Below are 19,820 nucleotides of genomic sequence, written 5' to 3' on the forward strand. Positions count from 1 at the left end.
CTCTGTATATTTGAATTTATACATATGGGAGGAGGAGGTGACATATTGATTCCCTAGACAGTACAGTATGAGGGTATAGCTTATTGTGTGCCCAGAACATTCCTTCTCTGTATATTTGTATTTATACATATGGGAGGAGGTGCCATATTGATTCCCTTAGACAGTACAGTATGAGGGTATAGCTTATTGTGTGCCCAGAACATTCCTTCTCTGTATATTTGTATTTATACATATGGGAGGAGGTGCCATATTGATTCCCTCTTAGACAGTACAGTATGAGGGTATAGCTTATTGTGTGCCCAGAACATTCCTTCTCTGTATATTTGTATTTATACATATGGGAGGAGGGAGGTGCCATATTGATTCCCTTAGACAGTACAGTATGAGGGTATAGCTTATTGTGTGCCCAGAACATTCCTTCTCTGTATATTTGTATTTATACATATGGGAGGAGGAGGTGCCATATTGATTCCCTTAGACAGTACAGTATGAGGGTATAGCTTCATGTTAAGTGCATTGTGGGTATTAACCCCCCATTTACATTGTGTGCAGAACTCTGGGAAATATCAGTTCTTTATAAATGAAGAGTAATTATAAGATTAAGGAACTCTGTAATTGTTGCACTTTGAAGTTACCGAGGCAGCTATAAATGTGCGTGCGTCGGCAGCTTTGCTTAAGCCATTGTTTTATTTTTATCGCTCAAAATAAGTTTGTTTGTTTTTTTACAAGGGATAAAAAAGAGGATTTCGGAATGTTCTTAGCTGATCACAATCTCTGGCAATTTACAACTTGAAAAAGATACAAAACGCCTCATTTTTCTTTCCAGAAAGGGGTATCACATACAGCAAGTTTACATGGTTTCTTTTATAGATGAAGTTCAGGGGATTTAAACCCAGACACCCCGATACGCAGAGCTTATACCTCAAACTTAGGTCAGAGTAAGAGATACTGAAAATAGATGCACTTAAAGTGGACCCGTCACCCAGACACAAAAATCTGTATAATAAAAGTCCTTTTCAAATTAAATATGAAATCCAATTTCTTTTTTTTTATTAAAGCATTCATAGCTGCTGTAAACTCATTTAAAAATATCAGCTGTCAATCAAATATTATTTGCCCCTCCTCTATGCCTAGGCATAGAGGCGGGGCAGACAATTACTTTCACTTTCCATTAGGCACTTCTTAGGTGTCACTGCTCTCCCTAAATTCCCCCAGTTCTCTTCACCATTTAATTGTGTAACCAGGGCATGGGGATGGACATCAGGTCCCCCATTCTCTTTACCATTTAATTGTGTAACCAGGACATGGGGATGGACATCAGGTCCCCCATTCTCTTTACCATTTAATTGTGTAACCAGGACATGGGGATGGACATCAGGTCCCCCATTCTCTTTACCATTTAATTGTGTAGCCAGGGCATGGGGATGGACATCAGGTCCCCCATTCTCTTTACCATTTAATTGTGTAACCAGGACATGGGGATGGACATCAGGTCCCCCATTCTCTTTACCATTTAATTGTGTAACCAGGACATGGGGATGGACATCAGGTCCCCCATTCTCTTCACCATTTAATTGTGTAACCAGGACATGGGGATGGACATCAGGTCCCCCATTCTGGTGCACAAACAAGATTCTGAGATGATACAAGGCTTGTCTTAATAACAGTGTCCCACAAAATGGCTCCTGCCTGCTTGTTATAATTATGAATTCCCAGACTGATGGAAACAAGATTCAAATCATTTATACAGTGTAATTTGCTTGACTAACATGATAAAATAGGATTTGAAATAATTTTTTTGGGTGACGGGTCCCCTTTAAAACAAACCTGGGAGAAATGGATCCCACCTGAACTATCCCCACAGCATTCCTGTCCTTGGTTAAGTGAATCCAGTCTTCCCCAGCACATATCCAACTACAAAGCTGTCATTCTCTTTACTTGCTGCTCTTTCCTATGGTCAATCAAAGACCTTAATCTGAGGAACATGAATCCACTTTTCTGATCTGATTTTCTGTATTTGATGTTCCTGGGCTGCTCTCTTTCCCTTGGCCAAGCAGGATCCTTTCCATGGATAACTGAATTACCTGCCCAGGTACACGAATATGATTCTTTGTACTTGTATACGGTCTTTGTATCACTATTCATTCCCTGATGGGATGGAGCCCCTCAGTCTGTGCCCCAGCAGCACCATGTGACATTGATAACAATTAGGGGCTGTTTATGGGTTTCAAACCTTTCCTTTGAACCAGATGTCCCCTATTAACTGTCCAAGCGTGACTATTTATGGTCGTGAGACCTAAAGTGAAATGTTAATTGTATGATTCCACTTTGAAAGAGCCTGATGGCTCCATGGAGGCCTATGACGACTGCTTTGGAGAAAGGAAGACCATAAGGGCCTACGGGTTTATCCAGATACATAAAACAATAAAGATGCTGCTGCTGCACTTCCGCGGTGTAGTTATCATTTATGACTCAATACCCCAGGCAGAGGTTTCAACGGCTGGAGCACCCATCCAAAAAGCAATATCATATGGTGTTTGTTGCACTCTACGTTTTATCTTAAGAACATCTTCAAGAGATCTCTGCTGGAGGAGGTGGCCTGCTGGTTATTCTAACATTCATAAGGAGGGATGCAGGAGGTGACGCAATATTTTGCCTAAGGCAAAACAAACTTTGCAAGGCCCATTTTTTTATGTAAAGTATGGGCTCCAACCGGTGAACCTTTAACTCTCAGGATCTCGGCAGATAGCTTTGCTGTTGGCATTTTCATCTACTGTAACCATTCTGCTCTTTTGTCTTCTGCTCCTGTCACCATATTTTCCTACTGGCTCCATTTGTCTTATTTTCTCCATCATGTCCTATTGTCTCTAGGTTGACCTTTTATCAAAATCTGCCATCTTGCCCTACTGCCTGCTGCCTTTTGCTGTTCTACCATCTTGCTCTAATGTATCTCGTATTCTACATCCACCATGTTTTTCTACTGTCTTAATCTTGTGCTCATCTCACCATCTTTTCCTGCTATCTCCACTTTGCCCTACTGTGTTTGTCTTGTCATACTGTCTTCATCTTGCCCTACCACCTCTGTCTTCTCCTTCCACCTCTGTCTTCTTCTACTGCTGTCTTGCTCTACTGTCTCCATCTTGCCATACTCTCTCCATCTTGCTCTGCTGCCTCCATCTTGCCCTACTGTCTCCATCATGTCCTGCTGTCTCCATCTTGCCCTACCACCTCTGTCTTCTACTGACTGTCTTGCTCTACAGTCTCCATCTTGCTCTACTGTCTTCATCTTGCCCTACCACCTCTGTCTTCTACTGCCTTTCTTGCTCTACAGTCTCCATCTTGCTCTACTGTCTCCATCTTGCTCTACTGTCTTCATCTTCCTCTACAGACTCTATCTTGTGCTACTGTCTCCATCTTCCCCTACTCTCTGCATCTTGCCCAAATTTCTCCATCTTGCCCTCTTGTCTCCATCTTCCCCTACCATCGCCGACTTTTACTGCTTGTCTTTCTCTACAGTCTCCATCTTACTCTATTGCCTCCATTTTGCCCTACCGTCTTCAACTTCCTCTACAGTCTCCATCTTGCTCTACTGTCTCCATCTTGCTCTACTCTCTGCATCTTGCCCTACTTTCTCCATCTTGCTCTACTGTCTCAATCTTACTCTATTGTCTCCATCTTTCCCTACTTTCTCCATCTTGCCCTACTGTCTCCATTGTGCACAACTGCATATCTTACCCTTCTGTCTCCATATTAAGATTCTCTCAACATCTTGCCCTATAATACTGGAGTATTGTTCTCTGCTGCTCTCCATCTTTCTCTGCTGTATCCCTCTTGCTTTACATCTTCCATCTTGTCCTACTGTCTCCATCTTGTTCTCGTATTGCCATATTTTCTTATGCCTCTATTTTTCTCTACAAATGACAACTCTAGTGTGATCCTTTGATGAAAATGCCTCAGTTACTATTACTAGGAGACAAAACTGCGTCGTCTCCACAAAGCGCAGAGCAGAGAGATGTGAGCGAATCTTTGCTCTGACTCATGAGCTCAGGACATGGGATGTTGGAACAGTGAATCACTCACAGGCTTATAATGGCTTCATCTCACTTATAATTTAACCAGAAATCCTTGGCTTCCAAGGGCTTTGTAGTAAATATTATGTGAATTTATTTGCTATGGCAGGAACTGCTGTATTGTTTTCCTTAGGCTAATGGCACACAGGGCATTTTCTCCAGTTGTGTATTAAATCCCCATAATAACCCACTAATAGTTCTTAGATACATTTGGGCAGTTGTCCCATTATCTCTCATTGTATGTACCCTGAGGGCATTATGCTGTTGCACATGGCCTTCTTGTAATCTTCTAGCAGCAAGTGTTTGGTTCTTCATGGTGAACACAAACTTTGAAAGGTTTTTTGGCTGCCTTGTATCAGGTTTCGGGTACTTTTCAGTATTTTTTCAGTGCAGTTGAATCACAAAACTTGAAAGAGGAACTGAATTAACCGCTCTGCCTATAATTTCCTTCAATTCTGCCAGATTAACTTTCCCGTTAACTGTCCAATAAAAATGTCTGTAACTGGAAGGGCTGAATTATTGCCAGAAGTTGAAGTGTAACTCTATAAGTACCACAATTCCATTCCACCATGGAAAATATTCATCACTCTCTTCTTTTCCCGAGTAAAACAGTGATGCAAGTGCAAGCCCAGAGTGAGATACATGGCAAGATACACAGTGTGAGATACAGGTTCTGAAGTACAGAGCATGATATACATGATTTATAGGTAGTGAGATACAGGCAGATAGATGCCGGGCATAAAATTCAGAGTGTGAGGTACAGAACATGAGATACTCGGTGTGAAATAGAGAATGTGAGATACAGGGTGTGAGATACAGACCATGAGATACAGGGTATGAATCGAGGTCATGAGACTGAGATACATGGCATGAGATACAGAGTGTGAGATACAGGGCGTGAGATACAGAGTGTGAGATACATGGCGTGAGATACAGGGGGTGAGATACAGAGCGTGAGATACAGGCAGTAAGATACAGGGTACCAGATACAGGGTGTGAGATATAGGGTGTGAGATACAGAGCGTGAGATACAGGCAGTAAGATACAGGGTGTGAGATACAGAGTGTGAGATATAGAGCGTGAGATACAGGCAGTAAGATACAGGGTACCAGATACAGGGTGTGAGATACAGGGGGTGAGATACAGAGCGTGAGATACAGGCAGTAAGATACAGGGTACCAGATACAGGGTGTGAGATACAGGGTGTGAGATACATGGCGTGAGATACAGGCAGTAAGATACAGGGTACCAGATACAGGGTGTGAGATACAGGGCGTGAGATACAGGCAGTGAGATACAGGGTGTGAGATACAGGCAGTGAGATACAGGGTGTGAGATACAGGGTGTGAGATACAGGGCGTGAGATACAGGGTGCGAGATACAGGGTGTGAGATAGAGGCCGTGAGATACAGGGTATGAGATATAGGGCATGAGATACAGGCCGTGAGATACAGGGCGTGAGATAGAGGGTATGATATAGAGGCCGTGAGATACAGGGTGTGAGATACAGGGCGTGAGATACAGGCAGTGAGATACAAGGCGTCAGATACAGGGTGTGAGATACAGGGCGTGAGATAGAGGCCGTGAGATACAGGGTATGAGATACTGGGCATGATACAGAGGCCGTGTGATACAGGGCGTGAGATGCAGGGCAAGAGATACAGGGCATGAGATATAGGGCATGTTATAGAGGCTGTTGGCTACAGGGCGTGACTGAGATACAGGGCGTGAGATACAGGGTGTGAGATACAGGGTGTGAGATAGAGGCCGTGGATTCAGAAGGAAATACAGAGCACAATATATAGTGATGAATTGTCTTTAATAGCAGGTTATAACATTATAACAAGATCCTTTTATTAAACATGTTTCCTGTAGGTCTGTGTCTTTTTGCTCTTGGTTAGCCCTCTTGCCGATGTCACTGGCTCTGCACATGCTCAGTGGGCTCTGGAAGGCTGTAGGTGGTTACTGGGAATGGCTCCTCCCTGTAGTTAGTGGCACTGCACTTGCGCAGTCTTGGCCGCTGTAGGTAAATAATGGACATGCCCTGTCCCTGTTACTGATTTACACTCTTTGTTTGTCCAGTTGTGCCAAGCAAAGACCCCATTGGTTTATGAAGCTGTGGGCAACACTGTCCTAGGGCTTCTGTCAATACTTAGTTTGCCCCTTTTAAAGTTTTCTGCATCATTTTTCCCAAGCATGATATTAAAGACAAATACCTTTAGAGAATCTGAACTGGCTTGTAGTTGGATGCATGGGATTATGGGGGAGCATACGGCTCCCGCTTGTTATAGCCACAGTATGAAGTTCGGCTCGTCTGCCGCTTGTCTGGTTGCATTAGACGCCCCATTAGGTCTCTTGCCGAGGATACGGCTCGTTCAGCCTGCATACCTGATGGGAATTGACAGAGGACCCTGAGTTAAAGGCTTGCGGTTCCTTTGAAGTGGCCCACTTTTGAATGCTAGGAAGCTGCTGGGGGGGAGAGTTACAAAAAACCCCTAAAGCAAGGAAAAAAATCTGTTCTTTAACTGCCTTTCACTTCTAGTGAGTCGTGGATCACATAACTGTATAATTGGTTGTCTGCCTTCCCAATAGCCACAGGGAACCAGAAACATCTCCAAGTAATCACAAAAGTTCAATGTCATTTCCAAAATCCACCCCCCCCCCCATAAACACAGGTTAAGGGCAGGGGGGTGAAATCCTAGTAATCCCACCTACATCAGGCTTCTGCTTGCAGCTTTGTTTGGACACACCACTCACACCTGCCTATAGGCTTACATGAGGAGGGTCGGAAACATCAGGGGTAGGAACAGCTGAAGGGGCTGGAATGGGTTTGTCCTGGATGTCCTGTGCTGATCCAGATGGAGTTCCCTCTGCAGTCCATAGGAAACCCTGACATGTCCCAAAGCATTTGGAGGCTTCTGTTCTTACTCTGCTTGACCCTCTCCCCTGGCACAGCTGACCCCCTGCCGGTAAGTGTCTGCTTCCAGAAAATGATTCTGTTATTCATCCAAAGCATGGCTATCCAATCTGCAGCTGCAAGTTACCCTGATCTGGTACTGTCTTTACTTGTCTATGGCCCAGTCGTGGTACTTCTGCTGCTTTGGGTGCCCGTTCCAATGAGAAATACATTTTTCCATTATAATCTGGCTGCTGAGATGGGTAGCTGCTTCAAAGGGGTCTGTTGAATAGCTACATTTAGTATGGCAGCTCCCACTTGTTCAGATAAATAACCTGCTTACATCTAGGGCAAATGTACAGTAAGTAGCCAGTATTGGGGGAAACACTGTAACAAAGTAAACAGAAGTACAGGTTAAAGGGAAACTCCTCCCAAAAACTGTTTTTACCCTAATGAAAGAAAATATAATTCTAAGCAACTTCCCAATATATATTCATGAGGCATTTCCGTTAGTTTTCCTGTTATCTGCAAATGTAATTGCTATAGAAAGCAGTGTGTGTAATCCATTTTGTACTCTAGAAACAATGTTGCAAAACGCGGCTACTCGGCTGTTACATTGTTTCAAAAACCCAGTCACATGGGCAGAGATGAAAAATGGAAGAGCAGACGCTGCTTCCAGTAGCAATTTCGTTTACAAACCCCATTAAAACCAGTGGAAATGTGTAATGGAAATATATTGGGAAGTTGCTTAGAATTGCTGTGCCTTTTATTAGAAGGAAAAGAAAGTACAGGCAGAGTTCCCCTTTAAGACAATGGCTCTTTCCTTTCATGTGAGTGAGGGTTTCACAGGAGGCAAATGAAATATTTACCATCTGGTTGGAAAGGCAGCGAGCGGGATTTGTCAGCCAGTTAATGGCACTTTGGTGTCCTGTGCGATTTCCTCCGAGTCCCATTTAGAATGATTGGTGTCAACGAGCCGAGGGAGGATCAATCAGCTTCGCTTTTAGAGAGACGTGCGAATTGTCCAAAGGGGCTTTTCTCCTTACGACACACCTGTCTGCTGCTGCACAGACGCTTCAGCTGAAACAGGAACGGGATCGGGATAAAACCAACAAAGCTGCCGCTCAGGGATTCCTAATGTGCTCCTCTGTTACATCCCTTTTGATCTTTAAATGGCTTTCTTAATGGCAGAGAAGTGCCGACCCTCACTGGGGCCACAGCAATCTTCTTTTACTGCCCTCCTGTTAAAGAGATCAACCTTCCACTTGTGCCGAGGCCCAAGATCAAAGGGAAAGTGATACCATTCTTCCCTCCCAAAACTTGAGGAGCAGCATTTGCACAAATTACTTTAAAGCAAGGTTTTGTTTCTCACTCGCAGCAACATTAGTGAAAACGTGAAATTGGTTTAGAGTAATAAAATGAGGCATTTAGGGGAAGGTAAGTGCGTTGGACGTAACCTGGGGTCAAAGGGTTTTGTAGTTGTTAAAATATTTACACTTTTTTTTTATTCTTGCAGCTCTCAGGCTTAGAATTCTCTGGTTGCTTGGGTAAACCAGGCCTAGCAACCAGAGAACAGTTTGAAAATCAGAATGTAAGAGGAATAGGAGAGGGCCATTGTAAGCAGCAGTCATGTCCTGCTTTATGGCAGCTGAGATTCTAGCTATCTGTATAACAGAGCATTCTGTCCCAGTGGCTGCACAGATCCTATCTGATCCCCATTGTAAGCAGCAGTCCTGTCCTGCTTTATGGCAGCTGAGATTCTAGCTATCTGTATAACAGAACATTCTGTCCCAGTGGCTGCACAGATCCTATCTGATCCCCATTGTAAGCACAGTCCTGTCTTGCTTTATGGCAGCTGAGATTCTAGCTATCTGTATAACAGAACATTCTGTCCCAGTGGCTGCACAGATCCTATCTGATCCCCATTGTAAGCAGCAGTCCTGTCCTGCTTTATGGCAGCTGAGATTCTAGCTATCTGTATAACAGAACATTCTGTCCCAGTGTCTGCACAGATCCTATCTGATCCCCATTGTAAGCAGCAGTCCTGTCCTGCTTTATGGCAGCTGAGATTCTAGCTATCTGTATAACAGAACATTCTGTCCCAGGGGCTGCACAGATCCTATCTGATCCCCATTGGAAGCAGCAGTCCTGTCCTGCTTTATGGCAGCTGAGATTCTAGCTATCTGTATAACAGAGCATTCTGTCCCAGTGGCTGCACAGATCCTATCTGATCCCCATTGTAAGCAGCAGTCCTGTCCTGCTTTATGGCAGCTGAGATTCTAGCTATCTGTATAACAGAACATTCTGTCCCAGTGGCTGCACAGATCCTATCTGATCCCCATTGTAAGCAGCAGTCCTGTCCTGCTTTATGGCAGCTGAGATTCTAGCTATCTGTATAACAGAGCATTCTGTCCCAGTGGCTGCACAGATCCTATCTGATCCCCATTGTAAGCAGCAGTCCTGTCCTGCTTTATGGCAGCTGAGACTCTAGCTATCTGTATAACAGAACATTCTGTCCCAGTGGCTGCACAGATCCTATCTGATCCCCATTGTAAGCAGCAGTCCTGTCCTGCTTTATGGCAGCTGAGATTCTAGCTATCTGTATAACAGAGCATTCTGTCAGATGGGCTGCACAGATTTGTTCTGATCCCCACTGGAAGCAGCAGTCCTGAGATTTATGGAAGATAGTATGCCTCTTCTTCACATGAGTTCCTGATTACTCCCGTCTCTGTACCATTATTGCCTAGTCCTTTGGGTACTGCAGAGTATTCATTATATGAGTAAACTTGCATTGAACACAGATGCCTATACTCCTTTCATCTTAAATCCATATAATATTATTGCCTTGTGTTGTCTCTGCAGATGCTCAGGCTAAAATGTAACAGTCTATTGGAGGGAAAGTTTTGGGGCCACGGGTTGTATATTACCCACTGCTGGGTTATTGTGTGCCCCTTTTCACTTTTATTCCAGTGATTTCATTATGATTTCCCTTGCAATGTGCTAGATTTCGCCAACAAAAACGAATGGGAAAGTCTCCAGAGGACGTGACTTCAGGACACAACACGGAGGCAGTCTGGATTATCACCAGCTCATCAACGAAGTGGATTTGTTGCTTCTGGAAGAAGAAGGCCTCATTCCCTCTGTCATCGGCACTGAGCTGGAAAGCACCAAGGCAGCCAAGAAGGAGGAACAATACAAAAAGCTGGACCCCACTGAAGAAAACATCACAATAGAGAAACAAGAAAAGGTCCTGGAACGTATCCCTATAGACAAATCTGTTAGTGACAACGTAGACTTGACCAAAGATCCCGTGCACCCCAAACTGATCCCATGGTCTACGCCTGTTCCCCCAAGTGTACCTTTAAACTCTACAGACATTCTAGAGTCCTCTTCAAAAGCAAAGAACAAAACAAGTATAGATGTGGCACCTACTCCTTCCCTTGCCACCTATCCACAGAAGGGAGCTGGGAATGTAAGCCAGGAGAGCAACGGCCTCCAGACAGAGAAACCCAAAAGACCTGCTGCTCGTGGGTCTCCGGGACCCCGTGGTAGTCCCGTAAGTATGATGCCAAAGTCTTATATTTCTAAGACTAATTGGAAATTTTTAGGTCTTGGCTTTTGCCATACTCTTTTCCCCCATTAACCCACCAGCACAAGACTGGACATGGAAGGATCTGCTCGATTGGGGATGTCACTATACATGTGGATCTCTGCCAGATGGAGACCAAATTAGAGGCTGTCTTAAATTTCCCAAATAATATCTTCCACTCCCATGCCAGGTCAATGTGCCAGAACATCCTTTTGGCCCAATACACGAACTTAGCTACAAACTCAGGCTTTTGTATGGCCATTTTTAGCCTTAGACATGAGAAGTATACACTGACAAAATATTGTAATATGACACTTTTTGGAGAACTACCTAAACGAGGGAATTTAACAGCTGTAAACTGCCACCTACAGGGGATAAAGCGAAAGGCATGACTGAAAGTCTCATGTTGTAAGGTTAATACACTGGGTGGACTTATTTTTGACTCATAGATGGGCTTACTAGAGTAATCTCCTCCCTTGACCAAGTCTAAAGATCAAGTGGGGGCAAATTTAAAGACCGATTTGAATGTAAAGCCCATCTTTGCTTTAAGAGACATAGTACTTGAGCAGAAGCCTTCAACTGGAAATGCATTGCTCTTGGTCATTGCTGTGGTTAAATAGGGAGTACAATAGAACCTCAGTATAGGTGGCCTAAAGAAAGCTATATGCTGGAAGGATGGGTAGATAGCTAATGGTCAGCAGTGTAGGACATCACTTGGAGAACCTGCCTCCTCTGTGTTCCCCCCCATACCAACCTTTATGACAAATAATTTATGATTGGGTAATGTGTGTTTGTTTGGAGAATGCACTAATGCAACATAATGTTTCAGGGCTGCCCTGGTCGTCCTGGATTTTCTGGACCAAAAGGAGACAAGGTAGTGTCATCTTTAAAACCCCATGACCCTCCAGTTTTCATACCCTTTCCCAAAAATCTCAAACACCTACTCTTTATTGACATGGCTTTTACTTTGGATGGAACGGTTGGCAACAGGACTGTGTTTGATCTTCTTATAGGGTGAACCAGGAATAATGGGGCAAACAGGAATGACTGGCAACCCAGGTCCTAACGGGCCCCCAGGACTACCCACCATAATGATCTGGAGCAACTCTAAAGAAGACTGGGCAGCATTCTATGTGAGTCAGTTACTGCACTTGATTCTTATCTATAGGGTTCCTTGAATCCTTTCACTCATTAAAGGGATACTGTCATGGGAAAACATGTTTTTTTCAAAACGCATCAGTTAATAGTGCTACTCCAGCAAAATTCTGCACTGAAATCCATTTCTCAAAAGAGCAAACAGATTTTTTTATATTCAATTTTGAAATCTGACATGGGGCTAGACATTTTGTCAATTTCCCAGCTGCCCCAGGTCATGTGACTTGTGCCTGCACTTTAGGAGAGAACTGCTTTCTGGCAGGTTGCTGTTTTTCCTTCTCAATGTAACTGAATGTGTCTCAGTGGGACCTGGATTTTACTATTGAGTGTGTTCTTAGATCTACCAGGCAGCTGTTATCTTGTGTTAGGGAGCTGTTATCTGGTTACCTTCCCATTGTTCTTTTGTTTGGCTGATGGGGGGGAAAAGGGAGGGGGTGATATCACTCCAACTTGCAGTACAGCAGTAAAGAGTGATTGAAGTTTATCAGAGCACAAGTCACATGACTGGGGGCAGCTGGGAAATTGACAAAATGTCTAGCCCCATGTCAGATTTTAAAATTGAATATAAAAAAATCTGTTTGCTCTTTTGAGAAATGGATTTTAGCGCAAAATTCTGCTGGAGCAGCACTATTAACTGATTCATTTTGAAAAAAATGTTTTTTCCCATGACAGTATCCCTTTAAGATAATAAAAATCAGTTTATGACAACTGCTTTCTCCCTATTACCATCTCATAACCGTACTCTCAAGTCAGCTGCCACTTCCTGATTTCACTTTTCACCCATACAACCAGATCCAAAACAACGAGGAAACTTTATTTTATGGTATTTTACATGAAAACTTATAGGCCAGATTTATTTCAAGGAGTAAAAAAACTTTTCTCCTAATTCAGTTTCTCTTTTTATCACATGAAAATAAACGGTGAGACAAGTTGAATTGCATCTTGCTGTATGGGAAAATTCTGGAACTGAATTAGGAGATAAGCTTTGAATCTGCCCCATATTGTGAGCAACACAGCCAGACATTGTCTAGAGCCATTTCCTAGGCATACAGGATCCACCATGTAGGAACCTGAATGCTGGACATGTCCCCTGCAAGATTGTGTGAAAGTGTGAAACGCTGAGAATAAATATAAGGCCAGTCTTTAATAATGAGCTTGAGAGATTTATGGGATACAGGATCCTAATTGCCGGACGCTGCATGCATAAATAAGGATATATCTTTTCCACATTGCTCATTGTATGATTTTCTCTGTCTTGTTTTCAGCAAACGTCGTTCTATCAGCTGCTGCATGCAGGCTGGCCTGTGAGTGTGCCCCCTTCGTTATCACCTCTGGCCCACCCACTTGGTATAATGGAACCTCTTCTGTCCTCTGTAGTTACTTGATGGGATGGGGGAATCATTTTACATATTTGTAATAAACTATGATCTATCTCGGTACATAAATAATGAGCCACAAAAACATTTAGCCAGCCAGAGTGTTAGAATGTCCACATGGCTAGGTAGCCAACCAGCGTATCACAAAGCACACAGGCTGCAAGAACTAACCAATCAGAGCACAAGTCCTATAAAGTCTTAAAGATGCTCTACTAATGATATTGATGTGTTAAAAGTAAGAGAATTGTTCTAAAGGGGCCTTCTTACCCATTAGGGCTAGGTATTGTATCACCCTTATTTCCCATGACGGGTAGTTTTCTTAGAATGGATTCAATTGCAGTCGTTATCATTCATTCGGTGCAAGTAGAATCTAAAACGAAACCAGTTCTGATCCTATTCTGTCCTGTGACATGGAGTGGGGCTGTTACTAACAATATCTGCACTTATGTCTTTGACTCAGAGGATCCGTGGGTCGACTGGTTTCCCTGGAATACCCGGAATGCCAGGAACTCCGGTAAGACAATGCATTGCAAGAGGCCCCTCTGCTGAATGATAGTGGCCATCGGTATTGGTATCAGCACATCTTAATACATTTGTTCCACTTCTTATTTCTTCCGTACAGGGCTCAATAGGACCACCGGGGTTACCTGGAATTAGAGGACAGTGGGGTGCCATGGTACAGTCCTTTATTTATCTCATATAATATACTATTCAGGGCAGGAGTACATGGCCGATTCCGACGCGCTGCGCAAAATCACAGGTGTCGCGTCGGATGCAGGAAAATAAGGTAAGTAATTCAATTGTCGGATCGTGTTGCAGCGTTGATGCGATGCGACACGACTGGCAGATGCAGACGCTGTACACTGCGTCTGCATCCGACAGTTGCGACACGATCCGACACTGGCATTACTTACCTTATTTCCGACGTGGCGCCTGCGATTTACTGCTGTGTAGTCCTGCCCTTAAACCTAGAAATAAAATCGTGTCCAAATAAAGAAAGAGTAACTGTCAGCAACTTTCCAATGCGTTTGTTACATGCAGACCACAGATTCAGCATGAAACATAAGGAAATATGGCTGGTGCACAATACAGTGTTAAACATTACAAGGCCGCTATTGTTTCCAAATCTCATTTCCCTTAAGCCGCTTGAACATTTCTTTATGAGTGAGCTGACAGCTGTGTCTGTGTGCCCTACAGGGAAGCATGGGACCAAAGGGCATGCAAGGGATGCCAGGGACACCAGGAAGGGACGGATCATCGGGATTAGATGGGAAGCCGGGATCTCCGGGGACAACAGGAGCCAAAGTAAGAACATTGCATGTGATTTATATCCATCCGTTGTATATGGCAGGTCACAAAGCACAGTCTCCCCACCCACCCCATTCCAGACTTGAAATTCTGCAGAGCCGCTGTCAGCTGCCCCTTTTGTATCAGCTGCGGAACATTAATTACCTTACGGTGCATGGATTCCCAGGCTGGGACATAGAAATTGCAACCCTACCCGTGTCTTCTCCTTGTTCTAGGGCCCGCAAGGATTTAAAGGAGACCAAGGACCACTCGGCGAGAAAGGGGAAGAAGTGAGTTATAACCCAGAAGCCTATCCATGCATGTTATCTACATATAGTATCATTCTATACAGGAGGCCATTATCGAATCAGTTGTGCTGGGCCAAACATTTTCAGATTTAGGTCGTCCATTGAAGGTTCAACTTTTGCCAGGTCCCTGTAAACTTATATTGTGTTGGCCATTTACCCAAAGAAACACCACTGACCTAGGAGTATTATGCATTATGGGATATCCCATAATTTCAACCTAACTGACCTTCAAATTTTTGAAAACCGTTTTGAAACCACTGGATCTGTTAACCTGTTGATACATTGCTTAATTGTCTTTCCTAAAAGGTAAGTCAAGTAAAAGAAAGATCTGAGGTCAGATCTACTAAGATATCCGCAAATATCTCTGTAAATGTGCTAGTGCAGCCACTGATTCACTTCATCATAGTCAGAATTTGATTGGTTGATTGATAGCTTGAAGTTGGCCATACATGGGACAATTCCACCAATCATTTATGAATCAAACAGTCAGATACTGTTGTTTTGACCCATATATTATGTATTTGTGCTCTTGAAGAGGGATCTGTACATTGGCCAACGTACCAGTAAATTGAGTTTTCAGTTTTGACATGTTTATAAACTGACCATGGACTTGCCTATCGGGTTTGCTACATCATCAGCCTCTGTGGCTTGGTGGGGCACATTCAGGTCTACATTGTGAGACAAATTAAAGGGATGCGTTTGTAGTCCATGGAAAAAATAAAAGTGGCCTCATCTTTGACATATCCCAGATGGATTCCAGGCAAGAACCAAGATGGTGGGCTTGGCTGTAGAGTCATTAGCTGTCATTAGTTTGGGGGCTGATCGCTGACCTTTTTTTTCTTTCTTGTCACAGGGATTCCAAGGATCTCCAGGGCCAGGTGGGGTGAAAGGCGTCAAAGGAGTCAAGGTATCTACAGTAATCATGTTCCTTAGATGATCAGTGAACAGTAGGTGCTCTTCATGCTCCATGCCAATGATGTGGTGGGATTTATCTAATATTGTTGCACTTGAATCCTGCTTAATGTCTTCTTTTCTCCCTAGTTCTCTGCTGCTCTCTATCCAAAGGCCAGGTGGGGTGTACATTAAAAGGGGGTTGAAGGGGTAATTTGGGTGTTTCTATTTTCTAGGGTAATCAATATAAACTAGTTACATGGAGTAAGAGCACCTCTGGTTGCCAACCTAGCTTAGCTTGCAATATTCCAATATTCAGACCAAACCTTGCCCCTGGTCATGGCAAAGAGAGAGCAACCCAGGAACTGATGGGAAGAGACTGAATTCACTTACCTGGGGGGTAAACAACATGTTAACACTCAAACAATGTATGTAAAATTGCTCAGAGGGCTTTTCTGGTCACTTTTGCACTTTACTTATTAAATATTTTTATTGTTTTCAAGATATTAGCCGTTTCTTCACCTGCCGGTCATTTCAGCCACCTGGATCTAGGATGACTGTTAATCTCCTGTGATGTTGCTCTGCTTAGAAATGATCAGAAAAAAATGTCAGGCGTCTCTTCTGTGCTCACTAACTTGATTTTCTAAGTAGAACAACATTACAAGTCATTTCTTTTCGCTTGAGTGTAGTTGGATGGAATTACCAGCAGCTGGCGCTGTTGTTTCACATTCATTGTTAAAGCTGCCGATATATTCAAAACTAGAACAAAGTAGGGTCAGTTGTCAAAGTACTTAGAGTGCTTTCCAATGTGTTCCATTGTTCTCTTTTGATACCACTTTTCACATTAGAAGTTTATCCCAATGACTTCAGTGAATTACGGCAGAGGGGGTGTAAAATAACCCCTTTAATAGGTTCAAGTACCTTGTTTTCTGCAAAAGCATAAACACATATAAAGTAGAACTAAAGGCTAGGACAGAAGCCCAAAACACAGGCTGTAGCACTTTTAGCCTAGGCTTTACTTTTCCTTTAAATATTTACAACTGTTGCAAAATACTGTGAGACTGGAGCCAGGCGTTTCCATGGTAACAAACAAAAGTTGGGATTTATGTCGGCACAGTATCCCCTGGGGGGAAATGTCTAAGACTGAATTTGCTGTGTGTCTTTACTTGCTGTCTTTTTCCAATTTTTTTTTAGGGGGTGAAGGGAGAGTCAGGTCCCGTGGGTCCTTCAGGGGTTCAGGTAATTTACATTTCCTTTAGTGGTATTTGGTGAATAAGATGATGTTTTTTGTATTAAGTGGGTGGTTTTTTTTTTTTGTAGGGCCCAATGGGTGCTAAAGGTGCTTTTGGATTTCAAGGCCCCCCAGGACCAATAGTAAGGCAAATACATTTTCATTGTCTGTGGGTGGGGAGAGCTTGGTATTCACTAGGGGTAGATGAGAGCACTGGTAGTTGGTTCCACGTTAGTTATACTAATGGCTTCTCTTGGTGACTGAGCTTCTCTGATTGGTGCAATCTAAAGATCCCAGATGTGTCAGTGATGTAGCTCCAACCCTGAGGAATATACTTACTCTTAAGAGAACTTACGTTGATTGTAATGCCTTTGTTGTCTTTGTCTGAGCAGGGAGATATGGGAATTCCTGGACCTCCTGGTCCTCCAGGGCCTGAGGTAAGTTACCTATAACATTGTGTAAGAAATAAAGTCTATGAAACGATAACTACATCATGCCTTATCTTCTTCTGTCTGTTGTACCCAGGGAGAACAAGGACAGCCAGGACCCCCAGGAACCCAGGGTGTGAATGGGTCTCAGGTCAGTATTGTGTCTCTGCAGTTTTGTAGATGGAAGATGGTGGCATAGACCTAGTAAACGCCAAGTTAAAGGAGAAGCATATGTCTTTTGTTTAACAATTTGTGGATATTATAACCAGTTTACTCTTCAGATAAGAACTTGGGTTCTGGACTTTGAGGTTCCTAGGCAATTATCCAACTAATATTATTACATTTTTCCTTAATTTTTAGGGTGATTTGGGTCCTCCAGGAGTTATTGGACATCGTGGACCACAGGTATGTACTAAGACAATACATTATTCTGGGATTGGAGATGAAATGAGGTTGAGCCCTATGTCATGTGGTCTTGTGCCTCTGGCTGTGGTTATAAATGTCATATCCCCCAAAACACGAACCTGATAAACAATGACAGTTATGGTACAATGGGCATAGATGTTTAAACCTTTTTTATGCTCCCTGCAGGGTCCTCCTGGAATAGAAGGTATAAGAGGACCTCCAGGGCCCAGAGGACCACAGGTATGAAAAAGAAAATGGGTCTTTGATGTGGGGGTAATACATAGGGAACTGTGGTTATTATCAGTCTAAATATGTTCAAGGTAAATATAGAAGCCTCTCAAGGATGTCACCTTTTCTTTGTGCAGGGATTGATGGGAGCTGAGGGACCCCAAGGTCCAGAAGGAAGCAGAGTAAGGAACATGCAAAATACATTTTATTTGACATACATTTGCTAAGGATGCTTGAACTCTTTTATTTGTATGCCTTCTAATGTATTATGTGGTCCTTTAAAATAACATGGGTGTGCAGCAATCCTAGAGACCAGAAACCAATGCTTTAATATCTGTGGCTTTTCATTGTAAGCGCTTTATACCTTTTGTTTGTTGCAGGGTGACCCTGGCCCAATGGGAGTAAGGGGAGAAAGGGGGCCTGAAGGACCCATGGTATGTGTCTCAACTTTTAACATCTTTTTGGTCTTCAGAACCAAATCACAAAAGAAAATGTGATGGTTACAGAATTTTAAGTACCCTATAGCAAAGATCTACTGGTGGGCCATACAAGGGCTGATTTGATTGGCCAACTTTACACCAGTCACTCTTGTGGGAGCCTACATGCAACTGAACAATCCTTCTGGCTGTCAGTCCATTTAGCTGAGGTTCTTTAACAGCTTTGATATTGGGTCTTTGCAGCTCCTGGTGTGTTTTATCAAAGATCCAGTTATGTTGATGAGATTTGTAGTGAAGGATATTTAAACTTATACAATCCATGTGTGACTCAATGTCTAATCTATTCTTAAGCCCCTGGGCCAAAGCTTTTGCTCATTTGAAAAAAACAATAAAACGTCAGTTTAATTCCAGTGGAAGTTTAACGTTTTTTTGACCAATGTCTTCTCCAACCAATGAGTCCAGTTACCTTCAACTACAGTATATTAGGCTAACTGTTCTAACTTATGTTCTTTTGGTGGAACCATACCTTGGGCTTTATTGATGAATGAGAAGAGACAAAACAATATGACATCTTTTTAAAATGTTATTCCAAATTATCCTGCATAAGAATTGACATGTTTCCATATTTAATGTTTTTTCATATTTAATTTAACATTTAGGGATTGATTGGACGGCCAGGGCCAGATGGACCCCCTGGAGATAAGGTAAGACCATGGTATATTTAACTGGTGTGCCTGCAGGGATAAAATAATAAAAATGCATGTCAGAAAGGTGATCTATACCAACCCAAACTGTTTTTAAGAACCACAAGAACATTTATGTAGTCTATATGAAGAGTTCCTCATCTAGGTAAGCTAGGAATTCTAACTTCATCATGCCCTCAAACTCCCCTAGTAGAGACATTAGTCATTAAAATGAGGCACATGAACCAGTTTCTGGGTTGAACCAATTCTCCAATAATTTGTCTCGACTGAGAAGCATAAGAAACACGTATGTCATATTTATGACATATGACACATAACAATAAAATGATGGGTGAGATTACGGGGTGTTCCTCATATCTAGGTGTGTTCTGCCTTCGCATCGTATTCCCACCCCAAGCGCATTAATGTCATTGTTCAACATTGCATTGATTTGGCATTTTCAGTTGATGTTGGAACACTTTTGGTGGAACACTTTTACAAGGCTGGTCAGGAATATTGGGTGATCAGACCAACATTTAATCTCTACAAATGCCCAGAGGGCAGTATAATTAAGTATATTGCTACACACGTAAAATGTTCTTAGAAATGATAACATATCCCCTAATCACCAGTTCTCCTCTTCCCTAAATAGGGTCGCCCTTTTGCAGATGGAGAAAAAGGAGATCCTGGACCAAAGGGGGAAAAAGTGTGTACAACCGAATGGTCAACTATGATATATCACGCCATCCCTCTGTGATCTATGTGATTATATGGTGTTCTCCAATCTACACAACTGCAACTAATGACTGGATATTAGAGCTTACAAGTCCAATCTT

General features: G+C 42.9%; 1 protein-coding gene across 5 annotated transcripts in view; it reads left to right on the plus strand.

The window, feature by feature from the left end:
- LOC108698165 (collagen alpha-1(I) chain) overlaps nt 1–19,820 on the plus strand; it is an 88,555-nt gene that overhangs the window by 51,051 nt on the left and 17,684 nt on the right. For 2 of the 5 annotated variants that reach the window (XM_018229450.2, XM_018229451.2), the window contains exons 7-25: nt 9,971–10,522; nt 11,385–11,429; nt 11,569–11,688; nt 12,976–13,014; nt 13,547–13,600; nt 13,709–13,762; nt 14,284–14,391; nt 14,610–14,663; nt 15,535–15,588; nt 16,767–16,811; nt 16,893–16,946; nt 17,196–17,240; nt 17,329–17,382; nt 17,592–17,636; nt 17,823–17,876; nt 18,002–18,046; nt 18,245–18,298; nt 18,961–19,005; nt 19,637–19,690. In XM_018229450.2, coding sequence (XP_018084939.1) covers nt 9,971–10,522; nt 11,385–11,429; nt 11,569–11,688; nt 12,976–13,014; nt 13,547–13,600; nt 13,709–13,762; nt 14,284–14,391; nt 14,610–14,663; nt 15,535–15,588; nt 16,767–16,811; nt 16,893–16,946; nt 17,196–17,240; nt 17,329–17,382; nt 17,592–17,636; nt 17,823–17,876; nt 18,002–18,046; nt 18,245–18,298; nt 18,961–19,005; nt 19,637–19,690 — 1,575 coding nt within the window. Of the gene's footprint in view, nt 1–4,458; nt 7,040–9,970; nt 10,523–11,384; nt 11,430–11,568; nt 11,689–12,975; nt 13,015–13,546; nt 13,601–13,708; nt 13,763–14,283; nt 14,392–14,609; nt 14,664–15,534; nt 15,589–16,766; nt 16,812–16,892; nt 16,947–17,195; nt 17,241–17,328; nt 17,383–17,591; nt 17,637–17,822; nt 17,877–18,001; nt 18,047–18,244; nt 18,299–18,960; nt 19,006–19,636; nt 19,691–19,820 lie in introns of those variants that run through there. The other 3 variants (XM_018229454.2, XM_041572313.1, XM_018229453.2) reach the window with 3 other exon arrangements.

The sequence above is a fragment of the Xenopus laevis genome, chromosome 8L, assembly GCF_017654675.1.
Source record: "Xenopus laevis strain J_2021 chromosome 8L, Xenopus_laevis_v10.1, whole genome shotgun sequence".
Taxonomy (NCBI): domain Eukaryota; kingdom Metazoa; phylum Chordata; class Amphibia; order Anura; family Pipidae; genus Xenopus; species Xenopus laevis.